The sequence below is a fragment of the Cetorhinus maximus genome, unplaced genomic scaffold (assembly GCF_964194155.1).
Source record: "Cetorhinus maximus unplaced genomic scaffold, sCetMax3.hap1.1 HAP1_SCAFFOLD_353, whole genome shotgun sequence".
In the NCBI taxonomy this organism is placed as follows: domain Eukaryota; kingdom Metazoa; phylum Chordata; class Chondrichthyes; order Lamniformes; family Cetorhinidae; genus Cetorhinus; species Cetorhinus maximus.
This window is the reverse complement of record NW_027596299.1, coordinates 356,130-379,449: the sequence shown is the minus strand read 5'-3', so window position 1 is coordinate 379,449 and position 23,320 is coordinate 356,130. Positions and strand designations below refer to the sequence as shown.

At 44.8% G+C, this 23,320-nt stretch overlaps 1 protein-coding gene across 1 annotated transcript in view; it reads right to left on the bottom strand.

Moving 5' to 3' along the window:
* Positions 1–2,191: 2,191 nt before the first annotated feature.
* The window catches only part of LOC144673364 (uncharacterized), an 87,719-nt gene continuing 66,590 nt past the window's right edge, over positions 2,192–23,320 (bottom strand). The window contains 4 exon segments of the mRNA XM_078535249.1: positions 2,192–2,663; positions 2,748–2,851; positions 2,936–3,331; positions 16,605–18,064. Coding sequence (XP_078391375.1) covers positions 2,476–2,663; positions 2,748–2,851; positions 2,936–3,331; positions 16,605–18,064 — 2,148 coding nt within the window. The 3' untranslated portion in view covers positions 2,192–2,475.

Below are 23,320 nucleotides of genomic sequence, written 5' to 3'. Positions count from 1 at the left end.
TAAAACAATTGGCAATATCTATCTTATACTCTAACATTCAGAATTAACATGAGAAAAATATGAAGTAACAGGCAACTGTGGTCAAACATAGTGCACTGCACACTAAATAGCAGACAACCAAGACAGTTCCCACAGATTTCTCAGCAACCCACCCAGATGTCAGTGTTCACTGGGAGTCACACAATCTCGTGAAAACTCCATCTCCCTCACAAGGGTCTCCACTTTCAAGAATCTAGCCTCTCACATCCCTCAAATCTGCTCTGACTCAGATTGCCTCAACAACTGCACACCTCCCAATGGTTCAATCTCTTCTCCTGAGCCTGCGCTGCCTGTCCCACTCTGGACATGTGCTGGAACTCCCAGGGAATGCTGGGACGCCTAGTCCTCAGTCTCCAGCCAGAAAACATCACAGAGAGACAGGTAAGTTCATGTTTCTTAACATTGTTGTGACTTTGATTTTGATAGATAGTGATTGTTTGTACAGATTCCTCCAGTTCTGTCTCCGTGTGGGACCAAACTCCTCATGTATCATCTAGAAATCTGTAATAACATAATGGTAGCTTGGAACATTTTTTGAAAACACTCTCTTCCCATTCCCCCACACATTTATATATTAACATGGGGGGAGGGGCAGGGGTGTGCAAATTTTTTGCGAGTGGCTATATCTTTAATTTGAAGATTGTATTCTCCATCTGAATTCAAAGTTGTTTTTTGTTAGTCCCAGATATAATAATCAGATTATGGCTTTGCCTGGTCCATGAGATTGTGGAATTTATTCAAGATGTTTTGGATGACTGGAATCCCTCTGTTTCTATGTTGCTTTCCAAACTCTCAATTTCCATTGTGAAGAGTGTGCTGTCGGAAGGGTGCGGTGAGGGATTTTTCTGAGCGGTAAGTATCCTTAATGTAATTGGGCTAATATTGAGCTGGGGGGTGGGGTTCAAAAATGAATCAGTGTGTTCTGCCATTCTGTATGATTCACTGCCACAGCCTGTAATGATTGAAATTTGGAGGATTTCTCATGATACCGTCAGGTGTCCAGGTATTTATGTATTTTATAAAATGTCCTTGGTTGCGGCTGCTGTCTCTTTAGGTATTCCATCTGTTTTCGATTCATGTAGTTGGAATCTTTAAGTTCTGTTAGTCTGTTCTTAACTTCTTTTTGTCTCTATTGATACATGAACTTAGTTCACTTGGTGCAGTAATCTGTCTTGTTGAGTTGTCTGTTTGCTTCAGTAAGGTTTTGTTGTCTGTCCATATCTATGTTACTGCCTTTGCTGGTTTTATGGCAGTATCTGTATTAACTTTTAATTCTTTGATCGCTTGTCTTTCTCTCCTCAATGAGGTTTTGTTTATCCTTTACATCAGGGATTCTCTCGATTCCTGAGTTGCTTTGATGAAGTTAGATATTTCAGTGTTCATTTCATTCTCTGGAGGAATCCAATCTGATCTGTGCAGTGAACTTGGCCTATCTGAAATTGAGTAATCAGAAAAGTCATCTTGTGTGATTTGTTGGGTAGGTCTCCACCCGGGTGTTGTGGTTGGTGAGCTGGATGATCCGTATTGGCATTTGCATTTCTCTGTCACCCAGAACCCGGAGTCTTGACCCACACAGGACCAGTTTGTTATTTGTGTTTCTCTGTCACCCTGAACCCGGAGTCTTGACCCACACAGGCCCAGTTTGTTGTTTGTGTTTCTCTGTCACCCTGTATCTGGAGTCTTGACCCACACACGACCAGTTTGTTTGTGTTTCTCTGTCACCCTGTATCTGGAGTCTTGACCCACACACGACCAATTCGTTGTTGGTGTCGGGGTCTTCATGGCCTCGCACGGCTCATTTTTGCTTTTCCAGGGATCAAAACCATGAGACACGAACTCTTCGCCAGTCCCATTGTGGTCTGTGAGAGGGTAAACTCCTCACCAGTCCCTTGTTGGGGGTCTGCTGTTTGGGATTAATCACTGTTGGGTGACGTGTTATGTCCAGCGACCTCGTGGATCCCATTGAGACACCCAGGGCGGTGCCATCAAAACCTCGTCCTTGTGGCTGGGGTGGATTTCCTGAAAGATGAGGGACTCCGTGGTTTGGACCAAGCTCACGGCTGGTCCGACATGCATTTCCCACATTACACAGGGACTACACTTCAAAAAGACTTCACTGCCTGTAAAGCACTTTGGAACATCCTGAAGCTGTGAAAGGTGCGATATAAATGTACATCTTCCATTCACAAAGGAGAGAAGGACCAAAGCCAGAAAAGTCATTAACAGAACATCAATCAGTCTCCTCTTTTCTTAGAGAAATCATGGACTCGAGCACTGTGTATTTGACACTAAGCTGATTTATTTAACCTTTATCCAGAATATTAAACTCCAGCCCAGTTACCGGGATTATTAACATCAGCAAAAACAAACCCCAACTGTCAGAATGAACATGGTTCAGTCCTGGATGTGATTAACAGCAGAATCCAACCCCTGCAGTCACTTGTGAATACACTGGTGTGTCTGCAGGGTGGATGAATGACTGAATCCCTTCCCACACACGGAGCAGGTGAACGGCCTCTCTCCAGTGTGAACTCGCTGGTGTTTCAGCCGGAGGGATGGGTGAATGAATCCCTTCCCACACATGGAACACGTGAATGGCCTTTCTCCAGTGTGAACTCGCTGGTGTGTCAGCAGATCCACTTTGCTTTTATAGCTTTTCACACAGTCAGAACATCTAAAAGGTCTCTTTTCAGAGTGAACACGCTGATGTGAAGTGAGCTGGGTTAGTTGAGTGAATCCCTTCCCACACTTGGAGCAGGTGAATGGTTTCTCCCCAGTGTGAATTCTCTGATGTGTCAACAGAATCTTTCTGCTTTTAAAGCAATTTTCACAGTCAGAACATTTAAAAGGTCTCATGCCAGAGTGAACAAGTTGATGTGAAGTGAGGGTACTTAACTGAGTGAATCCCTTCCCACACTTGGAGCAGGTGAACGGCCTCTCTCCAGTGTGAACTCTCTGGTGTCGCAGCAGGTTGGATAACTGAGCGAATCCCTTCCCGCAGTCAAAGCAGGTGAACGGCCTCTCCCCAGTGTGAACTCGCTGGTGTATTAGCAGATTCTTTTTGCTTTTAAAGCTCTTCTCACAGTCGCTACATTCAAAAGGTCTCATGTCTGAGTGAACAAGTTGGTGTGAAGTGAGGTTAGTTAGTCGAGTGAATCCCTTCCCACACTCAGAACAGATAAACGGTCTCTCCCCAGTGTGAATGCGTCGATGAGTTTCCAGCTCAGAAGGGGATCTGAATTCCTTCCCACAGTCCCCACAGTTCCACGGTTTCTCCATGGTGTCGATGTTCCTGTGCCTCTCCAGGTTGGATAATCAGTTGAGTTCTTGTCCACACACAGTACACTTGCACAGTTTCTTCCTGCTGTGCATGGTGAAATCTTTGTTTCAGGTGGTGTAACAGGTTAAAACACGTTCTACATTCAGTTCACTGGAACACTCTCACTCCGGTGTGTGTGTGTGTGTCTCAGTGTTTTTCCAGTCACACTGATGTTTCAAAACTTTACCCACAGACAGAACAGACAAATATATCTACTTTCACAGTCAATGTCTGATGATATTCAGGTCTTGATGAATCGAGTGACGCGGTCAGATCTTGATGTGATGTTTCGTTTGGTTTGGATGCAAATCATCTCCCTCTTCTCCCCTGTAAAAGGAGTTTACAAAAACCATCACTGTAAGTACAGGATAGAAATTCAAAACAGACAATTCAAGTTTCTTTGGGACATTCTTTCCCCAAACATGTGGTCCAATCAAACTAAAAGAAGCTCAAATCAGCAACAAAGTCCCAACAAAAGCAAAGGGAACCTCCCTAACTAAACCAGAATGTTGTTTCAAGTGTCTATGAGACACTCTGTACCCTGAGGTGCCTACTGGATGTGGGAGGTATCAAGTGTACCAGTGGACACCGCGTGTTCCCTTTCCAGGGACACCCGGGCACGGACAAGACCATGGAAGAGAGGTTGGCAGCCAGTGTGACCACCCCCAGGTGTGTCACCCATCCTGGATCTGCAAATTTCTGTTTTAACCGGGCCCATGAACAGTGTCAGGAGAAGATTCTCTGACTTACCCACTCCCCCTCCACACTGGTCAGACAAAGATTCAGAGAATGGGACAGCAGTGACACCAAAGGTTGAGGATCATCCCCTTCAGGTAACTATACAGGGGCTGCAACCTCTCCGCCCGAATAGAAACAAGGCCCGTGGACTCCTCTACGCTTCAAACATCACCTGCAGCCTGAAAGTGGGTAAAGCTGTTGAAAAACCTGTTGCCCAGGTAGTGTATTTTCCGGGCACTTGGACCCGGTTGGGAACAGGCACGCCGAAGCCCCGCCCACTGTGGCGTCATCACGAAATATGCGCATGCGCTCTAATGCCCGCCGAAACAAGATGGCGGCCGTTAATCTGGGTCTCGTCTCGGTTAAAAGCCCTGGAGCTGCAAGCTCAGGACCTGCAGGTCTCTGTTCGGAGTTTGAGGCCTTCACCGGGTGTTTAGAAACCTTCCCCAACCAGCCGCCGGCTCTATTGCTCCCGTCGCATATCCAAATCCTCACCGGCTGCAGAAGAGACTGAGGCGCTTCTCGCCCCATCGCCGTCACTGACAATGCGCGCGCTCCAAACACTGTCCGGCACTGAGCCTGCGCACCGCTCGCTTGTGGTGTGGATAGGGGACATTCACCACCGCGGGTTATGCTGGGAAAACGCATCGCCATTGCCTGCCCAATGAGAAATAGTCATTTTATGCAACAATGTGGAGATTGGGTCAGCAAATTAAAATTTTGGGCACTCAATAAAATTAGCAATCAAATTATACAATAACCTGAATGTATAGACCACCTGTTCACCCAAAAGATTTAAGTGTCATTAATACTGAATGAGGAGGACATTATTCTCTGTGTCTTTAATGAACATTAACATGCAAAGAGGGAAATTAATGACCTTTAAACACCTCGTCCACTTGGCACAGAACTGTCTGAAACTCATATTAGAAGCCACATGAAACAAAATACTGACAAATATTAAACTATTTACAAAATAATTAAAAAAATATATGTATTGGGGGAGACGGTGGCATCGATTTCACTAAACCAGTATTCTGGAAGGCCAGCTAAAACTCGAGGGACTTGGGTTCAAGTCCCGCCACTGCAGCTGGTTCAAGTTAAATTCAATTAAAAAATCTGGAATTGAAAGCTCGGCTCAGTAACGGTGACAATGAAACCATGGTCGATTATCATTTTAAAAAACCCATCTGGTTCACTAATGCCTTTTAGGGAATGAAATCTGCCATCCTTACATGGTCTGGCCTACATGTGACTCCAAATCCACCGAAATGTGTTTGACTCTGAATGGCCCTCTGAATGGTGTGCCAAGCCACTTGCTTCAAGGGCAGTTGGGGATGGGCAACAAATGCTGGCCTTGCCCAAATGCCATGAAAGAAAGTTTTTAACACCCCCGCCACTGAATGGCTACAATTTCAGAAGGAAGTGAAGACAGAAGGTCCAGAAAATATGCAAGAGAACGGTTCCCCTTCCAAGGAAAACAAACCCAACTTCACCTAACCTAACTGAAGTTCCTCATCTCTCGTGAATATTTTCTGCACACTCTCTAATGCCTCACATTCTTCCTGTGGTGAGGTGCTCAGAATTGGACACAATACTATACCTGGGGCCAAGCCAGTGTTTTATTCAAGTTTCTTCTAACTTGGTTGTTTTTGTACTTAATTCCTCTATTCATGAAGCCCAGGATTCCACGTGCTTTATTCACTGCTTTCTCAGCCTGCCCTGTTACCATCAATGATTTGTGCACATAAAGCCCCAGGTTGAACTGCTCCTGCACCATTTTACACTTGTATCCTTTATTTTCTATTGTCTCTCCTCGTTCTTCCTCCCAAAATGAATCACGTCACACCTCTCTGAATTAAATTTTATTGGCACCTGTCTGCCTATTCCACCATCTTCTCTATGTCCTCTTGAAGTTTCTCATTATCCTCCCTACTGTAAACACAACTTGAAAATTTGGTTCCGTTTTCAAATTTTGAAATTTTGCCCTGAACACACAAGTCTAGGTCATTAACATATATCAAGAAATCAGTGGTCTTAACACTGACTCATTGTGATCCCAGTGTCTATTTTTCCTCAATCTGAAAAAACAATCATTCTCCATGCATGTTGTTTCCTGTCACACAGCCAATGCTGCCTCTGCCCCATGGTCTTTAACTTTATTGACAAGCCTGTTACTTGGTACTGTCTCAAATGCCTTTTAGAAGTTCATGTGCACCTCAATTGTGTTATCCTCAATCACATTCTCTGTTGTCTCATCAATAAAACTCAAGCAATATCGTTCAACACGATTTGTCCTGAACAAATCCGTGCTCACTTTAATTAACCCACAATTGCACAAATGACTTAATTTTGGCCTGAATTGCCGCTTCTAAATGCTTTCCCATGTCGAGGTTAAACTGACTGGTCTGTCGGTGCTGGGGTGATCCTTCCATTTAAGATTAGTATGGATTTAATATTAGTGAGAGGAAGTGTGAGGAAAAAGAGAGAAGTGATGAAATTGTAACTACATTTGAAGACACTGATAAATAGCTCAATAATTAATCAGATTTCAAGACATATAACACTAAAGTATGAATAAATGAATTTAATTATTAATAAATCTCAGCCAGAGTGCTTGGAATGGAGAAATGAACAATACTGAATGCTTCAAATATGAAATGAAAACAGTTAAAACTGGAAACACTCAGCATGTCTGGAAGAACCTCTGGAGAGAGAAACAGAATTGACGTTTCAGGTCTGTGAGCCAGTGAAAGCGGGGAGGTGGGGAGGTGGGGAGGACAGAAGGAACGGTCTCTGAAAGGCTGCAGGGCGAGAGAGATTTGGTTTCATGAAGCAAGGTCAAAGGGAGTGGTAATGGGACAAGTGAAAACACAAAAGATGTGTCGATATGAGGCGCGAATTGCACCATCACAACCGTCTGATAGCAAAGTAAAGAAAATAAGAGAAATGAGAAAGGAAAACAAGGACGCAAAGAAACAAAAAACAAAATGGGGGCAGAGAATATGATAGAAAATTGTTGAACACAATTTTGATTCTCCAAGTCTGTAAAGTGTCTCTTTTTGACTTGGTAATGAACTGTTACATTTCTATCCATTTGCAGTTCAGATGAAAGGTCACAGAGTTGTCACGGTAACTCTGTTTCTCTCTCCACAGATGCAAATCTGCTGAGGATTTCCAGCATGACGGGATTGTAGACTGTGAGAGTTTGTAAAGGCAGAGATTGTCCCAAATTAATTTGTCACATCGACAACAAATGCCTCTGCCTCATGACACTCCAGTCTCACTACTTTACTTTATATTTGGGTCTGTGGGGAGAATGTTCACTCTTTTATATTCAGTCTAGGGGGAGAACGTTCGCTGTTTTATATTTGGGTCCTGTGAGCATCAAAAGAAGAAGCTTGAGGACAGTCACTGAATTTTTGGTCTGACTTTATACAAAATAAACTACCCTGGTGTGAGGGGCAAACATTATCAGATTAGCTGCAGTCAGCGAAGGCGAGTTTGAAGCTAAATCCTGCAATACTGTAAATTTAAACTAAAAGCAGAAAGCTACTGATGGTTAAAGGGGCCGGGATGGTGGTGGGGGGAGGTGTCCAGAGGAAGTCTGACACACACTGCACAGGGTGAGCAGGGGAAAGGGGAGGAATTACTTGGTTAAACAGGGCGCCAGGGACAATAGCAAAAGGTGGGAATCACTGGGAATGGAGCAACGGAATAGACACATCAGAGAACCATAGAATGGTTGTAGCTCAAAAGGGGGGTCGCTCAGTTGGTCTGCGTTAGCCCCCTGAAGGAACAATTTACCTAATGCCACGTCCCTGCCTTTGCCCCATAGCCCTGCAATTAAACAAGATTAAACAAGTCTTAAACAAAACTTGTTTGAATCAAGATGTTTTCGCAAAGGGGGAGCAGAAGAAAGAAAAGCAACTTGTTCATATGGTGAATGGGGGTGGTGGGAGGTGCAGGATAATGTATCTGTGCAGGTCAGTGAGGACCCCTAAAGTCCATCAGCCACCTGCATGCAGTGTTTAGAGGGACCTGGGGGAGAGGAGGAAGAATTCATTTTGGAGAAAGCACAGGGCGGGAGGTCACCCCTCCCCCACTCTCCTGGTGACACAAACGAATCACCTTGGACTGTCCCACACCTGAGCCGGGCGGGGTCAAAGTGCAGGAAGCTGCAAGCTGATAGGTTGTGCTGTGAACTGGGCGGAGTTGGGGGTTTGAGTGACAGGTCTGGGGCTATATCAGAGCAGGCACAGTCACTGCTCCCCCTTTCCTCGTGGATGTTTCACTGGAGTCGTGTTGGTGAGTGTTTCTAAACTCTGTCTCACTATCCCGGGAATGGAGGTGGATTGGAGGTTGTTGTGAGTGTCAGATTATATTGTTTCTCCTCATTCTTCCCGCTTCTCCAACTCCCAGTTCCAGGCTGCAGGTTCCAGTGATTTTGGATGCGGGGAGGTTGTTAGTCTCGGCAACAAAAGCAGAAAATGCTGGAAAAACTCAGCAAATCTAGCAGCATCTGTGGAGAGAAAGGCAGAGTTAACGTTTCGTGTCCGTATGACTCTTCTTCAGAGCTGGGCTTTATTTTGTTAGTTTCGGCATTGTTGTGGGTGCGCAAGCGCAGAAACGCGGCATAATTCTTCTATAATAATGGCGGGTCATCCTACCCTGAATGCACCTCGGGATCGAATACGGTCTATCTCCATCTGCAGGAACCCAACCCTCCTTCATTTCACTATTTTGCATTTAATTTTCCATTTCTTCGTGTAGTCTGCAAGTCCGTTTAAGTATTCCTGTAATTTGCTGCAGTTCTTCACCTCCTTACCTCTCAATGCGCCATTGTTACCACCCGCAGATTGCGTCAACCGACCTTAGATAAGAAAATAAACAGCTTTTAGATAGAGCGGTTTCTGGGCCCATAGAATTGTGGGAACCTTGGCCGCCATTACTTATCGGCTGCCGCTGAGCGTTTTCGTGCAGTCTGAAGGCAAGTCAGTGACCTGAGACCCTAACTCTGTTTCTTAATCGGCTTATGCTGCCTGACAAGCTGGATATTTGAAGTCTTTTATATTTTCATTTCAGATCCAACATTGTAGAGTTTTGCTTTTGTTTCATTGTTTTACAGGATTGAGTTTAGAAACACAGGCAGACCAATTCGGATAAAAGCAAAATATTGGGGATGCTGGAAGTCTGAAATCAAAACAGAAAATGCTGGAAAAAAAACTCACCTGGTCTGACAGCAACTGTGGAGAGAGAAACAACCGAGGTTTTTTGTTAACTCCATTCTTGGTATTTGGGCGTCACTAACAAGACCAGCAGATATTGTCAATCCCCAGTTGTTTGTTGGTCAGGTGTTGGTGGGCCTTCTTCCTGAACCGCTGCAGTCACTGTGGTGAAGGTTCTCCCACAATGCTGTTTGGTAAGGAGTTACAGGGTTTCCACTCAGCGATGATATATATCCAAATCATCAAGGACAAGTTGTATTTATGTAGCACCCTGGATAGAATAAAACCTTCCAATGTGTTTCACAGGAATATTATGTTGCAATATTTAACACTAAGTCACATAAGCAGGCATAAGGGCAGATGATCAGAGGCTTGGTCAAAGAAGTAGGTTATAAGGAGTGTCTTAAAGGATGAGAGGGAGGCAGAGAGGTCTAAGGAGAATATTTCAGAGTTTTTGGCCTGGGCAGCTGAAGGCTCGGTCACCAATGGTGGATCAATTGAAATCAGGGATCCTCAGAAGGCCTGAATTAAATGACTCCAGTTTTTTTGGCGGGATGTAGATTGGAGGATATTATAGAGATAGTGAGGGTGAGGCCACGGAAGGATTTTAGAACAAGGATGAGAATTTGAACATTGTGGAGCTGCCTAACGAGAAGCCGATGTAGCTTAGTGAACACAGGGGTGTTGGATGAACGAGTCTTAGTGCGAGTAAGGATAAGGGAAGCGGAGTTTTAAATGACCCCATCTTTATGTGGGTAGCTAGTAATAGTCCAGTTTAGCGGAAACAAGGAAAAGGATGAGTTTTAGCAGCAGATGAGCTGAGGCAGTTGTGAAGTTTGGCAAAGTTACTGAGGTGCAAATAGAGGCTCAGCTTGGGGCGAAATATGACACCAAGATAGTGAATAGTCTGAAACAAAAATAAAAATACCTGGAAAAACTCAGCAGGTCTGGCAGCATCTGCGGAGAGGAACACAGTTAACGTTTTGAGTCTGTATGACTCTTCAAAAGAACTAAGTAAAAATAGAAAAGAGGTGAAATATAAGCTGGTTTAATGGGGCGGAGGGTGGGGGGTGGAGTGGGACAGGTAGAGCTGGATAGAGGGCCAGTGATAGATGAAGATTTCCAAAAGATGTCATAGACAAAAGGACAAAGAGATGTTGAAGGTGGCGATATTATCTAAGGAATGTGCTAATTAACGGTAGAAAACAGGACAAGCAAGGTACAGATATGCCCTCGGGGGGGTGGGGTGGGGTGAAAGGAAGGGATCGAAATAGTCTAAAAGGTAGAGATAAAACAATGGATGGAAATACATTTCAAAATAATGGAAATAGGTGGGAAAGGAAAAATCTATATACATTATTGGAAAATATAAGAGGGATCGGAAAGGGGGTGGGGATGGAGGAGTGAGTTCACGATCCAAAATTGATTGTTGAATAGTCTGGTTCAGTCTCAAATTTGTCAGAGAGATGGATGGCATTGATGGTTAGTGAGTGGAGATTGTAGCTGGGACTGAAGACAATGGCTTCAGTCTTCCCAATATTTAAATGGAGGAAATTTCTGTTCATCCAGTACTAAATGTCAGTCAAGTCAGGACCGTGTGTGACTTGGAGGTGATTATGTTCACAGACACCTGCTACTCTGGTCCTTCTAGCTGGTAGAGGTTGCGGGTTTGGGAGATTCTGCCAAAGCTCTGGTAGAGTTGCAGATGTGTAACATCCCTCTCCTTCACGCCCTGGCTCTCCCATCTCCCTCTCTTTCCTCCCCTAGATTTTGGAGTTTTGTATAGGCCCTGTCCAGTCGTTGGGTTCCCTTTCCTAATAGGCATTGATGAATCCATTGTGTCTGAAAGCTTTCATTGTCACTTTTTCCTCGTGCCAGTCCCAAAAATGACCAGATTCATTCAGCTCAATTTCGTAACCTGCCTTTGTGTTTTTATGGATTCTCTCTCACTCCCTTTGGCCTGTTTTAAACTACTTTCACAGGGCTTGCAGTCCGGAATCTCAAACCTAACATCACAACAGGATCTGATGGTGTCGCCCAATTTATCGTAACCCACATATCATCGAATTTTGAACATGGAAGTTAAAAGCCTTGTTCACAGTGGGGAGAAACCGTATACATGCTCTGTGTGTGGACGAGGCTGCAGCCGAACAAATGACCTGTCGAACCTCAGCCACAATCACACTGGAGAGAATCCATGGAAATGTGGGAACTGTGCGAAGGGATTCAGTTACACATCCCAGCTGGAAATTCATTGAAGCACTCACATTGGAGAGAGGCTGTTCACCTGCTCTGAGTGTGGGAAGGGATTCACTCAGTCATCCCATCTGCAGACACACCAGTGAGTTCACACTGGGGAGAGGCCGTTTACCAGCACTATGTGTAAAAAGGGGTTTGCTGATTCATCCAACCTACTGAAACACCAGTGAGTTCAAAGTCAGGGGTGGCCGTTCACCTGTTTTGAGTATGGGAAGGGATTCATTCGGTCATCCCACCTGCTGAGACACCAGCGAGTTCACAAGTAACTGCTTGGGTTGGATTTAGTTCCTAATGATATTGTTGTCTGAAGCATATTCATTGGAGTGTGTTTCTGCTGATGTTAATAAACTCCAGCCCAGTTACAGATTCTGGATAAAATTCAAATAAATCAGCTTTGCGTTAAACACAGTGTGTTGAGTCTTTTTAATATCTTTAACACAAGTTTGTTCCTTTTGAAGGGCTCTCCATCTCGCTTGTCTCCTCCATCCTCACCTCCAGCAACAATGTGAGGATCTCATGGAGCTTCTTTGTTTCTAAGATTGAGACAATCCGATCAGCTGCCTCTGCTGCTTCCCTCCCTTCCACTGGCCCAACGGGACAAACTGTGTCTGAAGATCCCACTTGCCCAAGCCCTGAACACACATTTTTCACGAGTTTCTCTCCTGTCTCCCCTTATGCCCTCTCAGTGCTCTCTCTGTGCACAACCTGCTCCATCGACCCTATTTCCACTAAACTATTGACCAAACAACCTCCCCATGCCTACTGACATTCACAACAGTTCTCTCTTTTCAAGTACTGTCCCGCTCTCCTTTAAATCTTCCATCATTACCACTGTCGTTAAAATAACAAACTCTTCACTTCTGCATCTTTGCATGCTGCCGCCTCATTCCCTGCCTCAATTTCCTTTGAAAAATACTTAAACATTTTGTAATCTCCCAAATCCATGTCCATCTTTCTCTGAACTCCAGGTCTGAATCTCTCCAATCAGGTTTCTGCCCCGGCACAATTCCAGAACAGTTATTTTGAAAGCTATATGACTGTGACAAAGGTAAACTTTCCATTCTGGTCTTTCTCGACCTGTCTGCGGTGGGCCCCTCTCTCACAGGCCTTGATTTCCGTCTATTGTTCTGAATGATTAACAGCATTAACCTTCTCCCTAAACTGTCCAAACCATTTATTGAAACTAGGGAACCTTCTTGTTCTAATGGTGTCATTCCATGTCTGCATTCATGCCCTGAAGTCAGCCCTTGAATTGTGTGTGTACTGTTTCATCATGTCCGCACATTTCAGTAACAAATGTTGAAATGTCTACTCCACATCCACAGGGTTTCATCTGTTTAAAGTCACAAAAAGAAAGGTCCAGCTTTCTTCTAGAGTTTGAGAGAAATTAGCTTTCAGAATGAGGCAGAGTTTCAGCCAATGAGGGAGAGCCGGGCTCAGCACCGCCCCTCATTCACTCCGATTGGTTGGAGGACCAGCCTCTCCTACTCGACTATCCTGCCCCAACCCCTCTTCCTATTGGCCCGCAGCTGCCATCAATCAGCCGGGCATTGGGAGCTGTCAGGTGAGAGGTCAGTGTCGGGGGGCGGGGTTTACAAATCCCGAGGGCGGCGCCAGAGCCGAATCTGAACCAATGAACATTCTCCACTTTCTTCCGGCTTCTCTCCGGCACCAACCTCAAGCAGAGAGCGGGAGACTCCGAGCATGCGCCGTTCACCCGGACAACCCGCACCAGATAGAGCGGTTTCTGAGGCGCACCGGATTGTGGGTAATTTCGGCCGCCATTAGAAACAGTGTCTCAGTTAATCTTTGTCTGAACCCGGGGAATTGAGGGTAGGGTTTCTGTTAGCATAGGGGCTGAAGAATAATAAATACCATGTTCGAGCTCCAAACCTTCAGACCAGGGTTGATATGGGGCAAAAAGGGAATTTACACAAGGGGGCAGACATATAGCTGAGGTATTAAATGAATACTTTGCACCTGTCTTTAGCAAGGAGGAAGATGCTACCCAGACCATGGTAAAAATGTGAAGTAATTCGGACACTAGATGGGTTTAAAAGCGGGAAAGAAGAAGTATTGAATATCCTATCTGTACTTAAAGTTGTTAAGTCGCCAGGACCAGATGTGATGCATCCATGGATACTGCAAGATGTGAGTTGAAATTGCGGAGGAACTGGACATAATTTTTCAGTCTTCTGTAGACTCAAGGGTAGACCCCAAGGACTAAAGATTGCAAACTTTACACTCTTGATCAAAAAAGGGCGTAAAGATATGCCCAGCGACTACAGACCAATTAGGTTAACTCCTAGAAACAATAATTCTGGACAAAGTTAATCATCACATTGACAAATGCAGGTTGATTATGGAAAGCCAGCATGGATTTCTTAAAGGAAAATCATGTTTAACTAATTTGATGGAGTTTCTTGAAGAGGTAACAGAGAAGGTTCATGAGGGCAATGCTGTCACTATGGTGTACATGGACTTCCAAAAGGCGTTTGTTTAAGTACTGCACAAAAGATTTGTGAGAAAAGTTAAAGCTCAGGTTACAAAAGGGACAGTAGAAACATGGATACGGAATTGGCTGCATAACAGGAAACAGAGAGTAGCAGTTAGTGGATATTTTTTGCACTGGAGGAAGGTTTGTAATGGAGTTCCGCAGCGGTATGGTTATGGGACCATTGCTTTTCCTGCCATACATTAATGACCTAGATCTTGGGGCAAAGGCAACATTTCAAAATCTGTGGATAATACAAAACTCAGAAAAATCACAAACTGTGAGGAGGATATTGTAGAACTTCAAAAGTTCATAGACAAGCTGGTGGAATGGGTGGAGAGGTGGCAGCTGAAGTTCAATCCAGAGAAATGTGAGACGATAAGTTTTGGCAGGAAGACAGTATAAATTAGGGGGTACAACTCTAAAGGGGGGTGCAGGAGCTGAGGGACCTGTGTGTATATGTACCTAAGTCATTGTGGCAGGGCAGGTTGAGAGAATGGTTAATAAGTGATACAGTTTCCTGGATTTTTTGAATAGGGGCACAGAGTACAAGAGCAAGGAGGTTATGCTGAGCTTGTATAAGACACTAGTTAGACCTCAGCTGGATTATTGCTTACAGTTCTCGACACTGAATTTTAGGAAGGATGTGAAGGCATTGGAGAGAGTATAGAAGAGATTTACGTGAATGGTTCCAGAGTTGAGAAACTTGAGTTATGAAGATAGATTGGAAAGGTTAGCATGGTGGCATGAGAGAAAAGATGCTCAGAGGAGATTTGATGGAGGCATTCAGAATCATGAGGCGTCTGGACAGAGTCTATAGGAAGAAACTGTTCTGACTCGTGAAAGGATCAAGAACGAGAGGGCACAGATTTAAAGAAGTTATTCAAAGAAGCAAAAGCGATATGTGGAGAAACTTCTTATGCAGCATTGCAATTAAATTTTGGAATGCACAGGTTGAGAGTGTGGCGGAGGCAGGTTCAACTGAAGCTTTCAGGAAGGAATTAGACTGTTATCAGAAACGGGAGGACGTAAAGGGTAAGGTGGGAGAATGGGACTAGGTGAGTTGCTCTTTGGGAGAGCCAGTGCAAACACGATGGACCAAATGGCCTCCTTCTGCGTCATACCAATTGTGTGATGTGGTAAAAATTGTTGGTTAATCCTGACTGTCAATCTCTATCTCTATGTCTGTAAGAGACCAATAGACCATTGTTCTCCCAATTTACATTCTAACAAGAAGTTCCAAATGTTTGTAGCACTGTGATCTTGTTGTGTGTCAATCTTGTGCAGAAGGGCTGATGAGGGTAGAATAACTTGGCCTGCAAGATACAGTCTGTGTGAGAGTGATTAGAATATGATTGTGTCATAGTTCAGTGAGACCTGATCGCTTACTGAGTGAGTGAGCCTGTATAAATATAACTCAGGTAAACACAGCTTGTCACAGTCCAGTGAGTTCTGATCACTGACTGTGTGAGCGAGTCTGTATAAATTAGTGATTTTCTGCTAACATAGGGATTGCAAAATAAGAATGATTAATATCCAACTCCTACCATCTCCATCCTGCAAGAATGGAGCTGTTGGCCAATGTTCAGTAATTAATCTTTTTCAGTAAAGTCTGTCATACATTAACACAAAATTGTTCTGCTATGCTCTATTTTTTAACATGAATTAGCAAACATTTTTTACCTCTATGAGTTTGGGTTGTGAACTGGAACGTCTTCACGCTTCTCTGTTGATCTTATCCAGAAGGGCTAATCTGGAAAGAAGGGCTTGGTCTGTAAGATACGGTCACTCTGAGAGTGAAAATGGAACATTTTTATATCAAAGTTCAGTGACATCTGATCACTTACCGGGTGAGTCAGTCTGTGAAAATGTAACTCAGGTAATCACAGCTCCTGTAGGTGATTCTCTGGTTACAATGAGATCGATAAGAAAGGAATCAGGAGCTTGCAGTCCCACCCAGCAGGGCACCAGTGGAGAGGCATTGGAGGAGGATGGTTTGGTCAATGGTGTCAAAGACTGCGGACAGGCCGAGAAGGACTGTGAGGGAGAGTTTACCTTTGTCACATTCACATCAGATGTAATATGTGACTTTGAGAAGAGCTGTTTCGATACTGTGACAGGGGCAGGAATCTTATTGCACGGATTGAAACATAGAGTTCCAAGTCTGATGGGCATGGATTTGGATGGTGACAAGGGTTTGGTAGAGGGAAGGGTGGAAAGAAATGGAGAGGTAGTTTACAAGGACATTGGGGTCAAGGGTTGGTTTTATTGAGGAGAGAGCGATGATGGCAGATTTGAAGGAGAGGGAGAGCCCTTCAAAGGAATTAACGTGTGTTTGAGATATTAAAGAGACTCAAAACAGTGTGTTTAACACAAAACTGATTAATTTAATTTTTATTCAGAGTGAGAACCACGATGACAGGGCTGGTGTTTATTAACATCAGCAGAAACAGGCCCGAATGAACATGGCTCAGTCTGGTTGTGATTAACAGCAAAATCCAATCACTGCAGTTATTTGTGAACTCGCTGGTGTTTCAGCAGGTTAGCAGACTGAGTGAATCCCTTCCCACACTTGCAGCAGGTGAATGGCCTCTCCCCAGTGTGAACTCGCTGGTGTGTCAGCAGGTGGGATGACTGAGTGAATCCCTTCCCACACGTGGTGCAGGTGAAGTGCCTCTCCCCTGTGTGAGTGCGCTTGTGTGTCTGCAGGTGGGATGACTGAGTGAATCCCTTCCCACACTCGGAGCAGGTGAACGGCCTCTCCCCAGTGTGAGTTCGCTGATGTAAAATGAGTTGAGATGATCGCCTGAACCCAGTCCCGCAGTGAGAGCACCTGAACGGTCTCTCATCAGTATGAACAAGTTGATGGGACATCAGTTCCCCGGAACTTTTAAAGCACTTCCCACAGTCTGGGCATTTAAACGGTCTCTCATCAGTGTGAATTCGTTGATGTGTCTGTAGGTGGGATGACTGAGCAAATCTCTTCCCACACTCAGAGCAGGTGAACAACTTCTCCCCAGTGTGAACCTGCTGGTGTCTCACCAGGTTGTTTGAATGGGCGAATCCTTTCCCACACTCGGAGCAGCTGAATGGCCTCCCCTCAGTGTGAGTTTGTTCATGTCTCAGCAGGCTGGATAACTGAGTGAATCCCTTCCCACACTGTGTACAGGTGAACGGTCTCTCCCCAGTGTGAATTCGCTGGTGCCTCAGCAGGGTGGATGAATCAGTGAATCCCTTCCCACACTCCGTACAGGTGAATGGCCTCTCCCCAGTGTGAGTGTGCTGGTGTATGGTGAGTTCAGATGCTCGCCTGAACCCAGTCCCACAGTGAGAGCACCTGAACGGTCTCTCGTCAGTGTGAACACGCTGGTGTGCCAGCAGGTTGGATGAGTCAGTGAATCCCCTCCCACACTCGGAGCATGTGAACGGCTTTTCCCCAGTGTGAACCCGTTGGTGCATCACCAAGCTGGATGACTGAGTGAATCCTTTCCCACACTTGGAGCAAGTGAACGGTCTCTCACTCGTGTGAACTCTCTGGTGCCTCAGCAGATTGGATGAATTAATGAATCCCTTCCCACACTCAGGGCAGGTGAACGGTCTCTCCCCAATGTGAACTCGTTGGTGTGTAAGCAGGTTGGATGAATTAACAAATTTCTTCCCACAATCTGAGCAGGTGAACAGCCTCTTCCTGGTGTGACTGTCCCGCTGAGTTTCCAGCTGAACTGTATCAGTGAATCCCTTCCTACAATCTGCACATTTCCATGGCTTCTCCCCATTTTGACTGCATTTATGTTTTGATGGGTCTGATGATCGGCTGAAGCCTCGTCCACACACAGAACATGTGTACGGTTTCTCCCCACTGTGAACGGTGCTTTTTCCTTCCATGTCCATAAACCGATGATATTCAGATCTCGATAAATTGGGCGATTCTATCAGATCCTGTTGTGATGTTTGGTTTGAGTTTTCCGACTGCAAATCTTCCCCTTCTAATCCCCTGTGAAATTGATTTAAAACAAGAAAAAGGGAGTTAGAGAGAACCCACAGAAACACAAAGGCAGGATGACGTCTCCTCAGGGACGCAGGTTTCTGCCCTGGGTCTTCATAGGACTGAAAAGACCCACAGATCTTTGGACATAGTGGGCAGGACGTGGCACGAGGTAGCAGAATTCGGGAAGCAGAATTTGCTTCCTTTTCCTTCTTTCCCTGTCGCCGCTCTGCCTCAGCAATAAGACATTGGGACTCAAAGGGTATTGCAACTTGATGGACAAATTGTCTCCATTCTGAACAATGGGAAACAAGCTCCTCCCAGTCATTCAAAACCTTGCCCCCTACAAAGATGGCGGCCCCGCATGCGCCCTGCTGCACATTGACCCCAATAAAGATGGCGGCCGATAACTGGGCCCGATTTATGGGGGTTGCGGCCCCCGCTCCGTGCAAGCGGGCGACCGCAAAGTTCAATTTTGGGGTTTCCTGATTGCACAACAAGTTTCTCAATCCGCTCCACCCACCCGCCCAATCGACCGCTCCCTCCGCCCAACTATTCTCTTCCTTACCGATTACGGGTCCGAGAAGCGTCTCTCCATCGCCATTACTCACACTGCGCATGCTTCACTCCCAGCCCGGTCCCGCCCCTCATTCACTCCGATTGGTTGGAGGACCAGCCGCTCCCGCTCGGTCCTCCGTTCCGCCCCCTCTTCCTATTGGTCCGGACCTGCCGTCAATCAGCCGGGCATTGTGACGGTGTCAGATGGTCAGGGCGGCCACAGACTCAGCCTGACTTGCTGATTCTTGGCAGCATTTTCTGTTTGGGAATTAGAGCTAGAGATGGATGGTCAGTTCCCCTCTGACCGGGGGGGATTCACACTCATTTCCCTAGTGCACTGATTATCACCTTTACTTTACATGAGAAAGTCCCCGGTTCAATCCCGGCTAGAAGATTTGTGTTTACAATTGTTACTGAGGAGGAATTAACAGTGAGTTTAGTTTCATATCGAACAGGGGGACAGTTATTGTCTCATTATTTAAAGCTCCTTCTTCACCTTTAAACAGGGAACGATAAGTCAGAGAAAACTGATCCACTGTGACCCTGAAACAAGATACTGCAGATGCTGGAAATCCGACCTCAAAACAGAAAATGTTGGAAACTCTCAGCAGGTCAAACAGCTTCTGTGGAGAGGGAAGCCGAGTGCATGTTTCAGGTCTGAGACCTTTTATCCAAACTGGAAGGACTTAAAGATAGGGGACACCGTCTCGGGAGACGGGGGCCGCGTGTCGGGAAACGGGGCATGTATACTGTACACGTTGTTCACCTTCATAATTCACAACAATATTCCTGGTGTTCATGAGCTGCCTCACTTTCTTTCCCATTAATTCCATTTGCTGATCTATCAGTAATGGACTTGCTGCCATCTCGAACAAAACTATTTTCACCACTAAGGCTCCGCTGGTATTTAATAGTCTTCATGACATCATCGCACTGGGACTGGATGACATCATCGCACTGGGACTGGATGACATCATAAGAGTCCATTGTTTCTTAATGACCCACATCAATAACAAGAAATGGCTGCAATTTCAGAAGGAATTGAAGTCAGAGGGCCCAGGAAAGATGCAAGAGAACGGTTCCCCTTCCAAGGAAAACAAACCCAACTTCACCTAACTGAAGTTCATCATCTCTCGTGAATCTTTTTTGCACACTCTCGAATGCCTCACATTCATCCTGAAGTGAGGGGCTCAGAATTGGACACAATACTGCAGTTGGGGCTAAGCCAGTGTTTTATTCAGGTTTATTCTAACTTGTTGATTTTCTACTTTATTCCCGATTCCACATGCTTTATTCACTGCTTTCTTAGTCTGCCCTGCCATCTTCAATGATTTGTGTACATATAGCCCCAGATTACGCTGCTCTAGCACCCTTTTACAATTGTACCCTTTATTTTATTTTGTCTCTCCTCGTCCTCCCTACCAAAATAAATCACTTCACACCTCTCTGAATTATATTCTACCTGTTTACATGTCTACCCAATCCTTCATCCTGTCTATGTCTTCTTGAGGTTTATCACTATGCTCCTCACTGTAAACGCAACTTGAAAATTTGGCTTCGTTTGCAAATTTTGCCCTGCACACACAAGACTAGGTCTTTAATATATATCAAGAATACAGTGGTCTTAACACCGACTCCTTTTGATCCCACTCTATATTTTTCTTCAATCTGAAAAAACAACCGTTTACCATGCGTGCTGTTTCCTGTCACGCATCCAATGCTGCCTCTGCCCCATGGGCTTTAACTTTGCTGACAAGCCTGTTACTTGGCGCTGTATCAAATGCTGTTTAGCAATTCATGTTCACATCAACCGTTTTAATCTCATCAACATTCTCTGTTGCCTTAACAAATAACTCAAGAAATTTAGTTCAACACGATTTGGCCTGAACAGGCTTTAATGAAACCACAATTGTACAAATGACTTTATTTTGACCTAGATTCCAGCTTCTAAATGCTTTCCCACACAGAGGTTAAACTAATCAGGTAGAGTGCTTGGAATGGAAAAACGAACAATACTGCGATGCTTCAAATATGAACTAAGCAGTAAAAACTGGAAACACTCCAGCAGGTCTGGAAGAACCTATGGAGAGAGAAACAGAATTGACATTTCAGGTCCGTGAGCCAGTGAAATGGGGGAGGTGGGAAGAGGAACAGAAGGAAAGGTCTCTGAAAGGCTGCAGGGTGGGACAGATTAACTGACAAAAGATTTCATGATGTAAGGTCAAAAGAAGTGGTAATGGCCCCATTAAAAAAACAAAAGACGTGTCTAGATGAGATGCGAATGACACGATAACAGCAGTCTGAAAACAATGTGGAGAAAATGATAGAGAAATGAGAAAGGAAAACAAATACTTAAAGAAACAAGAAACAAATGGAGGCAGAGATTATGATAGAAAATTGTTGAAGTCAATTTGATTCCAGAAGTCTGTGAAGTGTCTTCTTTTGACCTGGTAATGAACTGTTACATTTCTATATATTCTCAGGTCAGATAAAAGGTCACAAAGCTGTCATGTTAACTCTGTTTCTCTCTCCACAGATGAAGGCCTGACCTGCTGAGGAATTCCAGCACTTTCAGATTCATGTCAGGATTGTAGACTCAGAATTTTTAAAGGTATTGTCCCAAATTAATTTACCACATCGACAACAGAAGTCTCGGCCTCATGAAACTCCAGTCTCATTGTTTTATATTCGGGTCTAGGGATAACGTTCATTGTTTTATATTCGGGTCTGGGGGATAATGTTCACTGTTTTATATTCGGGGCTGGGGATAATGTTCACTGTTTTATATTCGGGTCTGGGGGATAATGTTCACTGTTTTATATTCGGGTCTGGGGGGATAATGTTCACTGTTTTATATTCGGGTCTGGGGGATAATGTTCACTGTTTTATATTCGGGTCTGAGGGATAATGTTCACTGTTTTATATTCGGGTCTGTGGGATAATGTTCACTGTTTTATATTCGGGTCTGGGGGATAATGTTCACTGTTTTATATTCGGGTCTGGGCGATAATGTTCATTGTTTTATATTCGAGTCTGGGGATAATGTTCACTGTTTTATATTCGGGTCTGGGGGATAATGTTCACTGTTTTATATTCGGGTCTGGGGGATATTGTTCACTGTTTTATATTTGGGTCTGGGGAATAATGTTCACTATTTTATATTCGGGTCTGGGGATAATGTTCACTGTTTTATATTTGGGTCTGGGGGATAATATTCACTGTTTTATATTCGGGTCCGGGTGATAATGTTCACTGTTTTATATTCGGGTCTGGGGGATAACGTTCACTGTTTTATATTCGGGTCTAGGGGATAATGTTCACTGTTTTATATTCGGGTCTGGGGGATAATGTTCACTGATTTATATTCGGGTCTGGGGGATAATGTTCACTGTTTTATATTCGGGTCTGGGGGATAATGTTCACTGTTTTATATTCGGGTCTGGGGGATAATGTTCACTGTTTTATATTCGGGTCTGGGGGATAATGTTCACTGTTTTATATTCGGGTCTGGGGGGATAATGTTTACTGTTTTATATTCGGGTCTGGGGGATAATGTTCACTGTTTTATATTCAGATCTGGGGATAATGTTCACTGTTTCACATTCGGGTCTGGGGGACAATGTTCGTTCTTTTATATTCGGGTCTGGTGCGGATTAAAATGAGGAGCCTCTTCAATTGAGGACAGTAACTGCATTTTTGGTATGACTTTAAACAAAATGAACTATCCAGGTGTGAGGGACAAACATTTTCCGATTTAGAGCAGTCAGTTTAGGCGAGCTTGAATCTAAATCCTTCAATTCTGTAAATTTAAACTAAGACCAGACAAACAGGAAGCTGCTGATGGTTAAAGGGGCCGGGATGGTGTTGCGGGGAGGTGTCCAGAGGAAGCCTGACACACGCACTGCACAGGGTGAGTAGAGGAAAGGGAGGAATTACTTGATTAAACAGGGAGCCAGGGACAATAGCGGAAGGCGGGAATCACTGGGAATGGAGCAGCGGGATAAAGACACCTCAGACAATTATTGAATGGTTACAGCACAGATGGAGGCCGTTCGGCCCGTCCTGTCTGTGTTGTTCACTGAAGGAACCATTTTCCTAGTGCCACCTCAGGGCTATGGGCCAAGTGCTGGAAAGTGGGATTGTAATAGATAGGTGTTGATGGCCGGCACGGACACGATGGGATGAAGGGCCTGTTTCTGTGTTGTACAACTCTGATTCTATGACCTCCCTCCCTTTGCCCCGTAGCCCTGGGATTAAACAAGTCTTAAGCAAGACTTGTGTGAAACAAAGTGTTTAGGCGATGGGGTAGAAGCAATAAAGAATAACAACCTTTTCACACAGTGAATCGGGGACGGGGTGCAGGATAATGTAACTGTGCAGGTCACTGAGGATCCCCAAAGCCCATCAGCCGTCTGTATGCTGTATATAGAAGGCCCTGGGGGAGGGGGGAATGGAACCATTTGGGACACCGCACAAGGCGGGATGTCACCCCTCCTCCACTCCCCTGGTTACACAAATGACTCACCTTGGACTGTCCCACACCTGGGCCGGGCGGGGTCAAGGTGCAGGAAGCTGCAAGCTGGTAGATTGAGCTGTGAACTGGGTGGAGTTGAGGGGTTTGAGTGACAGGTCTGGGGCTATATCAGTATGTGTTCATAGTGACAACAGACCATTTAGATGCTCTCTCTGTTGGACTGGGT